The sequence below is a fragment of the Branchiostoma floridae genome, chromosome 2 (genome assembly GCF_000003815.2).
Source record: "Branchiostoma floridae strain S238N-H82 chromosome 2, Bfl_VNyyK, whole genome shotgun sequence".
Taxonomy (NCBI): Eukaryota; Metazoa; Chordata; class Leptocardii; order Amphioxiformes; family Branchiostomatidae; genus Branchiostoma; species Branchiostoma floridae.
In genome coordinates, this window is record NC_049980.1 from 18979526 (window position 1) to 18991692 (window position 12167).

The window sequence follows — 12167 nt, forward strand, 5'->3', positions numbered from 1 at the left end:
TTTGTTTGTTTTACCAAAATAAACGTTTCCACAGAAAATATCAACTGAGCCTGGTTGTCGGTCAGTGGCAAGGCCCGGCAAAGCAGATCCTATGGTGGCATATGATACTCAGAAAGCTGGCTAACAGCAGCATGCAGGATCTTAATGGTAGATATGCGCCGTAAGCCTTTCATTGTAAAATGCTACACTCAAATCAGGGAGAAAAGGGTGCACCTGCTTAAGTCATTGTTGCACTAATACTATTGCGTAGAACAAGAAACATGAAACTATACACCTCAGTTCCCATGTTTTCAAAAGTTTTTAATACACTACAATGGATATGTTAATGTGTGTATTGAAGGCCTACTGTTGGTCTTCATCTCACAGGGAATTAGCTTAACATGTAAAGAAAAAAACAAGGAGTTTTTAAAAATTCCTTGAATATACAAACGTCATTTTGCTGAGCAACGTACAACGAATTGCGAAAAATGAGAATGCAAAAGATTCCCTGAATGTGTTGAAAGTCTTCTCTTGCAAGACACTGCATTGTTCCTACATTTGCATTGCTGTCTTGTACTTACACATTGCTCCAAGCAACGTCATTTGCTAACAAGACCTACATTTGCCACGTGAGACACAGTTACGCAATCTTGAAAGGCTGTAGAAGAACTTGCTTATGTTGTTGATGTTGATCTCACAATAACCATGGTGATGGTAGTCATGGTAATCATGCTGCTTTCAGGAATGACACCACCATTACTCCCGGCTCCAGCCTGTTGCGTCCCGTTGCCGGTGTTCTGGTTGGCGCCCCCACCTGCACCACCGCCCCCGCCCTGAGCCGTGCCGCTACAGGTGTCATCTCTGATGGCGTCAGTAGGGTCATCCGGCAGGCAGCCGTCTGCCGTGGGGTTTGAAGACGATACCATTGAAATGAAAGACGAGATTGAGAGAATAAACAGATCCTGATCAAAGTTGGCAGTTCGACCAATGTTGGCATGGTAATTTAGCAGTTCCACCGAGAGTGCATATTGATGTTTTTATTTTTATTTTGCATCTCTGCGCTTTGCAGAGAGGATATGCCAAGAAAGACACGACACGAGAGAGATATGACATAGGTATTACGCAATTTCTGCACAAAAAAAGGAAAACAGACCCGTGCCGCAGGTCGTCTGGCACTCTTGTGTGTTCTGAGCCTGCGCACATCCCTGGTTACCCTGAACACTGCTGCACATGCGCCTGAAACTCAGAACGATGGGCAGGGCGCCACCTGTCAAGAAAGGGGACAGATTTCTGTAATTAGTATTCGGATTTTGAATTATGTTTCACGGTATAGGATACAGAGAATTTATCTTTTGAAAATAGCCTTTTATTTATTACCCTTATTGAATTATTCAACCATAGTACTGACCCCTCATGCTGGCGCTGACGGCGGCCTCACACCGCGTGGTGTTGGGGGGACAGGAGGTGGCCGCTGGGGGGCTGGTGATGCATGTGACGTCATCAGGGTTCTGCGTGTCCGGGAACGTGCACTGGGAACAGTCTATAGCCGCCACTGAGTGACGTGTGACAATAAACATATGATCAGCTCATTTGTAATATGCAAAGTTAAAACTATAAAGGAACATGCCGAGTTGATAACTGATTTGTGACCATAAAATTGAACTGACATGTTCAGATAATCATGATATACACTTTGATGCAAGAACAGTTCCATTGACCAGGAATGCAAAACATGAACATAAAGATGTCTGGATGTCAAGGTCGCTCGGTTATCCAGACATCTTTTTCGATGTTTCGCATTCCTGGTCGTTGGAATTGTTTTGATCAGCCAATCGGTGTCAGCTTTGAAGGATGGCGAACATTTTAGTGTCTTTTTTCCCCAGAAAGATAAAGCATGGAAAAACGACAGAAAATGGATCGGACGAACTGGACCAAACGCATCCATAAATGCGTCGAGGAAATTCTGCAACCACCCAGCTCATCTACCACTACAGATTTCAACGAAAACTCCCAATCAAAGTAATCAAAACTGCAACATCTTTGAAATAGCCACAATCCTGCTTTTGATTAAAAAAAATGATAATTCATTAATATCTACATGCAGTGCGAGACACAAATGGGACTGTACTGGACAAATCTTCTTAATATTAAACTTATGGTAACGTTTAAATTTTTTTCTTACACATGGTATATCCACTTATGAACTAACATTGCTGACAATAATCTATTTCTCATTTGCCTTACCTTGTTTGGAAAGCAGAGAAATGATGAACAGAATGTGGATATTCATACCGCTGACTTTGGCACCCAAACCTCACGGCAGGTTACGATATAGTGACTATATGTACAGTTTATCCTAAGTAACGCAAGTAATGACGTCTTGTATTGATAGCGTGTTGTAAGAGTTAATGGTACGTTTCTGCAGTTTGATAACACAGCCCGTGCAGATAAAGAGTTTTTTCTTACTAGAAACACAGTCCTGTAATGCGTGGCTAGGTTACATTTTTCAAACAAAAATATGAGCATATCATGCCCAGGATAAAAGATACGAAAAACGGAAGCCCTGTTACTGTGCAAGAGATAATTTCTAAATCGACCATGACCTTCATCTTCCCAAGACCTACCCACAAACCAAACACCACTGCTATCCACCCACCTAGACCTTCTTTATTTGTACGGTGAATCGTACAATGAAGCTGCAAAACGAGCAAATATATGGGGATATAAGGTCCATTTGGAATTCCCACCCGAATGTAGCACGAATTTTGCAAATACTTCATTCCGACTGGTTCTGCTTGATTCCTGCTAAGTCACCAAAAAGTATCAGAAAACGCACAAGATGTCGTAATTATTCCAATTGTAATTCTTTGCCATATCTATCGGTAAAATATGGCTGAAGATGTTCTTCGTGTCCAAAGAAAGTCCGAGCAAAGTCTTAAAAAATATATAACTTATTATTTGGTTCATCATGTTCTGTGTATTCAGTTTTTCTTAGATTCCATAATGAAGACAACTGAAGTCGTCTTTTTTTGCCCAACGTTTTATCGCATGCCCGAATCAGTTTTGGGGTGCTAAGAGGATGTCATCCATGTGATCAAACCAGTGCGGCCTCACCGTTACATGAAATATACACATTTTTATTTAGGACCGATGACTCATTCATGTCAACTGTATGATTGTACCAATAGAACATGTAATTTTAGACCTACAGTTGAGTGAATGTACTATTAAAAATTAAACTATTAATACGGGCAGTGTAAACAATGGAACTGATAGTTTATATAGAATTGTACTTTACACGACATGTTTCCACCGTAACCCAGGACAACTCTGTTGTGCCGTTTAAGACTGGCTCTAACATACTATACTCCAGACGGCGTTTGGTAGTTGATAAATGACTAACAAATTAGCATGGCAACGTATTTTGATATGAAGGAAATCCGCTCTAACCGACCATGAAATTCATTATTCGTACATTTGGCCACTCTTGTGCATGTGCAGCGCTATATCTACGGGCCTTAGCAATTGATCAACTCCTCATAATTAGCCTAGTAACTAACACATAAACAAAATATTTCTTATCTAAACTAGTATCACCATATGTATACCAAACCACTGTGTACTTTAGGCAAGAATCCTTGATCTGATATTTTGCCATCTAATTCATATATTTGGTGAATTTCTCATTATCAGATACAAGATCGTTCGGCACTTGGTTGACATGTATACATGTACTGTTTTTTTATCGGCGCAAGTTCTGTGAGCATAACATTGATAGCGATAAAATAATAAGTTGGAAACGACGTTTTTGCACAACGGCCGTGCGTTCACGGTTTATTCAGCAAGCAAGTACTTCATATAGTACAAAGCGATTCCGCTAATGGGGAAGTTTCATCAAGTACACAATTTTCGGCCATTTTCCATGCAATATTGGTGAGGACATTTTTGTTCTACAGAAGATCGACAGAGAAAGACAGTAATAGCCAACTAGATGATTACCACAAATGTTCTGGCCATGGTTTGTGAATTCTGATATCGTGGAGGAGATTATAACTACAGAAGTCTGATATTGTATTGGGAATTGTAAGGTATAACAAAAGACAATTTCCATCTATAAGATGAACTACACAAATATTGAAATTAAATCCTTTAAGACTACGGTTGCTATAGAGAGCAGACAAAATCCTGTGTGCAGATTACAATCATTTGTGTCTGACGGCGCACGCAAGCAAGTAAAGCTATAACAACGAAAATCGCCATTTTGAGGCGAGGTCATTCACTCCAGGTCATCAGTGGGCAGAGCCACGTAGAGCTTCTTGTGGGCTGTGCGCATGCGCATGTAGGCGATAACGCCCACCAAAGTGACGACGACGCACAGCAGCAGCCCGACAGCAATAACCAGTGATGTCATGACACTGGGAGGAACTTGGGCTCCACGATTCTCCTCAACCTCTTCTGCAAGATCTATGAGGAAACATTCGCAAGTTAGTGCAGCAAAGACCAACTCAAAAACCTGCAAAACGTCCTGACAGTTTTAACACAATTTCTGACGTCATGTCATTCAAACGTGATCAAGGCTGCAGCATGTGCAGTCGGAATGTTGACGAATATGTTTTATTGTACCAGAATGCATGCACAGTTTCAAAAAATTGTAATGTATTAGGAACTTCTCGGCTTCAAGAGACCATTCTCGGCACGCTATATTTTGGACGGTATGCCGGCCTACAGTGAGTTTGACCACCGTTGATGGACATACCTATGTCATCAGGTCGCTTGTACCCTGGGTTCAGAATTGGGCCCTTGTACACGTTGTACCGCGGCTCGGCACCAGGAGCAGTTCTCTTCTGTCGAGCTGAGGGTGGCAGACAGCCCTGGGCGCACCGAGAACTCAGGTCTGTGGCGTTACACACCATCACTGTACAGTGCAAATACACCTACACGGGAAGTGCAATGCAATGGTGTTAGAACACTGAATTCTGGACGTATCAGTTTGCAACTTTTTCATTCAGAATTTTTGTGAATTTCTCCATGTCGTAGCCACGAGCTATACTAGCCATCGACCATTTAAGTGATCCTGTCCTTCCCTTCTTCTCATAATCAATCCCTCCCATAAGAGGTCATTCGTCGGGAACGCCTGGCATCAACGGACTATTCGACACAACTTAATGAAGAGGGTGTCCTCCCGAAATGGCACTGCACCTGGATATACTGTTAGGGGGTCCTAATTCGCCGTTTCTTTAGGACGTAACGTTACCCATGTACCAGCATGCATAGAAATTCATAAAAGGATCTTGAGTTATAGGTGCGAACTCCCAAACAGAACCCAAAACAGTACCTCCAGTCCGAGGTCAACCTCCTTCCCGGAGGTAGTAATCCTTCATAATACTCACATATTGACTTTGTAACAGCTCGATAACTTTATCTGGCTCAAATAAGTGCAAAAGTGGATCCTACCTCAGGATAGTCCTTGACGAAAGCGAAGGAGTTGATACTGAAGCGCTTCTCTTTCAGGCTGCTTGAGGACAGTGAGAGAAAGGTGCTGTCCACTGGGCATCTAGAGGAAACAAAGACAAACGATGCATTTCAACTAAAGAAAGCTTCCATAAGTACGTACTGATTTGTGGATGCTGCTGCTTCGTTGTATATAAGAGAAATACATAAATGTGTAGACTGGCGCAATTCTTGAATTGGTGGGTTTAGCCAACATTGTTGCAATACCTACCCATCACTGATGAATGTGTAAGACATGGGGTCCAGTATGTTCGCTGACGGAGTGGCCATGCAGTTCTCTGCGAACAGCTGCAGATCCTGGTCCGGAGTCAGGACCTCGACTTGCACATACAGCGGCTGGTTCAACTGCACCACGTACGGGAAAGTATCTGGGGGAAAAGACCGATGGGTTTGAAACATGTACAGACAGCGGCATGCAAACAGGCGTTGGTACTCACAGTTACTTCTTCTGTTCATATTGCAGTTGTAAATTTGATTACTGTACAAACAGAGGTTGAGTCGTGGAGATATAGGAAATTTACACGCGCGCTCCTCTTACGCGCGCCTGTAAATTTTCCGACTGCTACTAGTACTATATATCTCAACGACTCAACCTCTGCTTGGAGAGTAAAATATGATGGCATCTGTCCATAATGCCATTGCATTGGTAAATTATAACGTTAGTATAGACCTTTAAAATGCACATTAAAATTTTAAACGTTCATCGCAACTCTAAGTTTTCTTGAGCGAGTGAGTAAACATGCTGATGAGCCCAACCTCTTATTTGAAGAACAGTATTATCTTAGTTTCATCATGTGATACTACCTATTTGCTGCTGGAAGGTGGCTGACTGAAACAGCTGCATGTCGAAGTTGTACTTCCCATGAGCCGACCTGAAGAAGAAGATCTTCTCAATCTGCGGACTGAACATGGCGCTCACGGTATCCCGTGTGTCCATGCGGCATTCAAACGGCACTTCAAGCTCCCGGATGCGAGTGATGAAGGCGATGCCATCGTTGTCGCTGCTGAGCACCTTGTTGAAGTAGATGATTTCAGAGGCCGTATCCTGCAAGTACAGCAACGATGTCAATCTTTATCCACTGCCGTCCATTTTAAACTGATAATCGTGCAATATCTACAGGTAAGGCTATAACTTAGTACTCACCGTCTTGACAGTTCCACATCCTTCCAACGGAGCAGTCAGAATGATGTGTGTAGCGTTTCCGGTCGCTTTGCACGATGGGTCTATGAGGTGCAGGTGGCCCGTATCGAAGTCGGGAATATGTGAGCGACGGAACACAATCTGCATGTACTCTCCCGTGCACTCCAACATGGCGAAGGCTTCGGGAAAGAGAACACGTATGAATGTCAACCCACTTTTCTCTGGGCGTATTGATAATATTCCTCTAGACTGGACGAAGATATTACAGATTTATATATATTAGACTTTACTGTTTAGAGAGTAGAATCTTAAGATTTGTGTTCTAACTCACTGTTTTTAGTTGACCACACGTAAGTTACTGTATTTTTTGTTGTGCCAATAAAGCTATTTCTTACCTTCCGGCCCCGCTCCATCTACTACCGAAGGTAGTGTCGGTAGGGTGAAGATCGGTTTCCACGTGTGTACCTCAGCAGGCGCTACGGTCTCTGGTGCGGCAGAAGTACCGTCAGGAGTGGTCATCTGAGTTGTTGTTACAGCTGAAACAGTATGAATAGTGAGGACGTGTTTCCGGAGTAATGTCTTACATGTGAAAGCAAGTTATCCCGCAATAGACTGTAAATGTGCTTTCCATCCCTTTCCAAATGAAATATGGCATGACCTTAATTCGCCACTTGATAGGGATAACTTGCTTGTCACATGTCTTGTTTTGCGGTGGTAAGACCTAGTCTGGAGTCCGCTTAAGTCACGCCAACAACGGGTTGCGCCTTCGGGGCGGACTAAAGCGGACAAGGCTGGACTCCAGGCTAGGAAAGACCACAAAACCGTTCTGAAACACAATAAGATTCAATAGTTAGTGGTGCATGCTTAGTATGAAGAGGAGACGTGAAGAAGAAAGGAAAGACGCCTTGTGTGTTAGCGAGCCTCTGCGCCTGCGCACTGCCCTAACCGTTTTCGCGCGCTTGGTTGTAATGTAAACCAAACTCTTACCTTCATGATATTCTGCATGGTGGCACTTTGATCTCACTTGAATAATACTGATGTAAAAGCAGATTAAATACTACCCCGAACAAACAACATCTATATTGTAAAATAGATCAATAAGTGAGAAAAGGGAAACGAAGCTATCAAAAAAGAGAACCCACACTGCCCTTTTATCATCACATATGGAGAGAGTTTCGAAGTGTTTGAACCAAAGAACCCTAGACACGCGAGTGGCTGCCAGAGAACGTTGCGTTCCTCCACCCTAACGTCTGCTTGGATGTTGCGATCCTCTGGTTGGCTGGTACTGAAATGACAAACATATTATTAAACAAGTCTTAAATCATGACTACACGGCGCATTTTTCTGCATATAAATAGAACAGACTTTGACTAAATGAATAGAGTCTAGATTCAAGCACATACTGGTATTATACATCCTTGTTTCTAGCGCACTGTAGTTTACGTTATACACGATTACTAAGTGTGCCTATTACACCTTTTAATTTCAACACCACCGCTTTTCTCCTTGGTAACCGAAGTGAAAATCACACATTGGAGCGTCAAACGCTCCGATGTCGGTTAAATTCGGCTGTTGTGTATAGATTTTCATCGAGATAAAACTTCAACACACTTACAACTCCCCGCCTCAAGTAAAGACGACTAGTACCAAAATAGCGACGTACAAATGTCTTACCTGTCCATTAGGTGTTGTTGTTTTATGTTTGGTAGGTTCCCGTTGATTGCTGTTTGCAACAATACTCCGGCGTCCTGAGATACACAAAATGTACACGTTGAGGCAACCTGATTACGAAGATTGGACAATGTTCTGCGCATCGCTTAGTGGTCAAAGCAACTGGCAACTTACAGCATTTCTCAGTACACCCTCATTCTGGTGACGAAGCGTTTTCAGAGTCCCCTCAGGATCACATACTTCGGTCTCCATAGTTATGTTTGCTACACTTGCCGGCCTTATCAGGCTCCCAATGGCCATGTATTGACATTAATTCTCGTGTAAATGTTTGCGGCCGAACCCAACGGAAGAAAACCTTTGACCAGTGATAACAGTCCACACGTACACATACCGTTCACCTGTCACGTACATTAAAGTTTAAGCTGTAGTTGGTTCGCAAAAACAAAATAATGAAACTTTGATAGTGCATCAGAACATATTGATCCTGTGTCATTTCTTTTAAGCCGAAACCATTTATGATCTTTTGGTCAGATCTGTTGAGTATGCCGATGGCCAATTTCCGCATTCCGGGTGAGCTGTGAAGGCTTTAATATGTAAGCAAGTGGTCGGTCTGTTCCAATCAACGATAGTGAATTGTGTCCACAGACTTCCATATCTCTAAAATGAACTGCAGCAGGACTTCCGTAAGCAGGAGAGTAGGGTAGCTGTAGTTGGAAAATGGTGCAATTACGCCAATGACTTCTTCATTTGTAAGATTGATATCAACTGATGTTCCTCTATTCTTCAGGTACACATGTTGCAAGTTTGAAAGTGATAACATGGAACGCAGCTGATATATAGAATTAATATCAATGAATTAGGCAAATAAGCTTCAATGGCCTTTGAATATATATATGTAGCACCTAGTTATGTTAATAGTTACTAAAGCTACGGGTGATACACCAAAAGGCATTACATATCCGTCAACCCCTTCTTGAGTCATTCTGTTTCAAAGTCTGAACCTCCCACACGCTGAAAGGTCCGCATTTTTACGCTCGAAGGTACACTTTTTCATGGCCAAGATTTTTTTCGAAGGCATGACTGATTTTTCACTAATAGACATTTCATTCAATCTTAGTGAGTCTATCAGCAAAATTTGCCCCCAGAAAGTGCAGGAAATGGCTTTTCAGGGGGCCCAGATTTCAAAATTTCCCCGGACCTCCATTGCGACGCCTCGCGCCTTTGGTGTCGGACATGGTGAAAATATGTCGGGGGAGTCGGCCTCAAAAGCAGTGTGCATTTTAATAGAAATTCTATCAAACTTAGCCAGCGATTAAACTTTGCCCGTCAAAATGCAGGAAATGGCGTTTCAGTGGGTCAAGATTTCATTTTTTTTGGTCCCACAAGTACTAAAAAGAATCCACCAAAATACTGGCTACGGGCATGAATATATTTGCTTCTTTGGTTAAGAAAAGCTGCTGGGGGTCCAAAACTTACGCCACTCCCACACGAGACCAAGAGCTCCAGAACACGAGATCTTAAAAACGGTCCTGCTGCAGTACATCAACAAGACGCCCGGAGGCCCGTAATCTACTTATTTCTTCATTCTGCCAACACCAACACCAACGTACCAAGATGCATCCATAAGTTCTCAGGTTATGCTCTTCACAAACAAACAAAAAACAAGCAAACAAACAAACAGACGGACAAACACAAAACCCCGGAATTACAACCCTAGTGTTGGTGAATGTGATTAAAAAAAACGCTGACCAAGTGATCAGAGTATCGTTTACAGTGTTATATTTTCTGAAGAAAGACGAGCACACCAACTTCGTATCCGACACCATCTTGACAGTATTTTCATAAGCTGTGACAGTAGCGTCTACATGGAGGCTAGGTCTTGCCCAGTCTTGGCCAAGATAAACTTCTTCGTTCCTAAGTATCAACACTTTGGCGTTATCTGAGTCACACGTGGGATTCCTGCTCGTAAACTTCAACCTTAGAGATTCCCTTACCAAGTATTCACACGTCATCAATCAACCAAATGCCATGATATCTCTCCAAAAAAACACAACGTCCTACCCTAGGCCATATCAATGGTTCCAAGTTATTTTTGACTTTGTGCCTGTATAATCCGAACGCCCCTCAGATTACGAAATTCGTATGTAACGTTATGTTTTAGTTAGTGAGTCACAGTTTTCAGGATTTGACTCGTTTTTTCACCCTCAATGCAGCGCCCCCTTAAGGTCGCTATTCGAAGGTGCAAAATGAACAGCTTGTGACAGTATCTAGGTCACCATTTTATGTCACTAACCGATTATTTGTGGCCGCACGCAAGCGAAGTTGCTTTTTCCATGCAAAAAAAATACCCAGACGCTACGCTCACGACAGCGCCCCCTTGAGGCTGTTTCTTGTAGGTACAGCATGAATAAATTTCCTCATGATCAGCGTCAGCGAAATCATAACGTGATGCAGAAGCATAACGTTCACACAAATCAAGCTTGTATAGATCGCTGATATAAGAGAAGAAAAGACTTTTGCGATCCCAATTTCTTTCATTCAACGTTACACAATGTATATTTCAGGTGAATGAGTTCACGACAGTTCAGTGTCAGTCCCGGGGCACACTTCCGCGTGATAATCCCCAATTAGTTCAATCATTGAAAAGTCATGCTTACACCATAAGTAAGATATCTGTAATAGACACATACGGCTCTGCCAAACGGTACGGACAGCGTCCTTTCCCACACACATATCGTCCTCATTTTTTAGCAATAGTTGTGCTGCAACCCAATTCCTGAAGCATGTAAGTGAACAGGTGGGTGACTTCAGGCTGCAACACGGCGTAGTCTTGTGGGACTTGTCTATCTCCGCTGATTTTAACCTCATGTAACCAGCTGGCATATTGCACTAGACGTTTTCCTATGTCTTTCTTTACTTTGTCCATTTCTCCTCCTTTTTCAAATCGTCATTTGTTTTGTCAGTGTGTTCCTGCTGTCTATAATTACCGTTCTCATGGAGAACCTTATTTAGGCTAACGTCACATTTCCAAACCGGGGCCCGACCGGGCTGTTTGTGGAAACGAAAAATAGAAATGTATACGTTAAAATATTTCGTTCCCGAAAGCTGCCCGGCCGGGCCCCGGTTTGGAAATGACGTAGGCCTTGGTGGGGTTTTGTCTGTTAGTAGATGGACGAATATCATATGTGTCCATACGCAGAATTAACTGGATTAAGTAACTTCTAGAGAAATCAATGTGAGCTGAAGATTTAAGATAAGTGTGCATGTCGTCGAACAAACTATATTATTCACACCAAGTTCAGGTACACGTAATACTTAAGCCCGAGAGCCGGATACTGATATTGACAAAGACCCAAATTGTGTAGATCAATATGTCAAGTGGGATTTAAAGAAACCAAGGCCATGTCACTTATTGCCATGTAACAACCATTGAAGTGTCCCTTATCTTAATCAAGACCTGCTAAAATCCCGTGCTAAACAGATGGTAAAAGTTTGTTTTTTCTGATCGAAATCTTTTAGTGATTAGCTCAATGACGGCTCCTGTTGGACAGACTGTAGATGCAAGGAGCCCCCTGGACATGCGCAAGCCCGGTTTGATGTCGGGTCAGGGCGTGCTAGTAGGCGGGATTGTACTCATCATCCTGGCTTTCCTTACGCCACCACAAAAGTAAACATTTCCCTCCATTAACGTCTACGTTGTGTCATCGACACCGTCTCGCGCGTTCTGTTACTTCTTTGTTTATCGGATTTCAGCCAGGGATATTCTGGCATCGCCCTCTCTATCAGTGGCAGCAGCACAAGCGTGCCATTCCTGCTCTTTGTTTAACGGCGAGCAACCCTGAAGAGTTTGCCTGCTTCTATATCT

At 42.8% G+C, this 12167-nt stretch overlaps 2 protein-coding genes across 3 annotated transcripts; both read right to left on the reverse strand.

Moving 5' to 3' along the window:
- Positions 1-250: 250 nt before the first annotated feature.
- On the reverse strand, positions 251-3598 carry LOC118409760 (U-scoloptoxin(05)-Er1a-like). The gene is made up of 4 exons (XM_035811046.1): positions 2224-3598; positions 1388-1531; positions 1133-1246; positions 251-877 (listed from the first exon to the last, which is right to left on the reverse strand). The coding sequence occupies exons 1-4, from the start codon at positions 2267-2269 to the stop codon at positions 654-656; spliced, it is 528 nt and encodes a 175-aa protein (XP_035666939.1). The 5' UTR covers positions 2270-3598; the 3' UTR covers positions 251-653.
- Positions 3599-3784: 186 nt separating this feature from the next.
- On the reverse strand, positions 3785-8604 carry LOC118409759 (CUB and zona pellucida-like domain-containing protein 1). 2 transcript variants are annotated; one of them, XM_035811045.1, is made up of 9 exons: positions 8477-8604; positions 8306-8379; positions 7027-7916; positions 6635-6810; positions 6295-6535; positions 5702-5858; positions 5434-5533; positions 4736-4913; positions 3785-4443 (listed from the first exon to the last, which is right to left on the reverse strand). In XM_035811045.1, exons 3-9 carry the CDS (start codon positions 7148-7150, stop codon positions 4256-4258), a joined length of 1164 nt encoding a protein of 387 aa, XP_035666938.1. In that variant the 5' UTR covers positions 7151-7916; positions 8306-8379; positions 8477-8604; the 3' UTR covers positions 3785-4255. The 2 variants fall into 2 exon arrangements, with proteins under 2 accessions (XP_035666938.1, XP_035666937.1); XM_035811044.1 differs by having other exon boundaries at positions 8306-8542.
- Positions 8605-12167: the final 3563 nt, after the last annotated feature.

Excerpts from the sequence above, each read along its gene's own strand:
- LOC118409760 (XM_035811046.1), bottom strand. The coding sequence starts at position 2,269 with ATGAATATCCACATTCTGTTCATCATTTCTCTGCTTTCCAAACAAG. Across the intron at positions 1,247-1,387 it reads CGTCAGCGCCAGCATGAGGG|GTGGCGCCCTGCCCATCGTT; the intron begins GTCAGTACTATG and ends CTTTCTTGACAG. Across the intron at positions 878-1,132 it reads CCAGACGACCTGCGGCACGG|ACGGCTGCCTGCCGGATGAC; the intron begins GTCTGTTTTCCT and ends ACCCCACGGCAG.
- LOC118409759 (XM_035811045.1), bottom strand. The coding sequence starts at position 7,150 with ATGACCACTCCTGACGGTACTTCTGCCGCACCAGAGACCGTAGCGCCT. Across the intron at positions 6,811-7,026 it reads AGATGGAGCGGGGCCGGAAG|CCTTCGCCATGTTGGAGTGC; the intron begins GTAAGAAATAGC and ends TCTTTCCCGAAG. Across the intron at positions 5,534-5,701 it reads TACACATTCATCAGTGATGG|ATGCCCAGTGGACAGCACCT; the intron begins GTAGGTATTGCA and ends TGTTTCCTCTAG.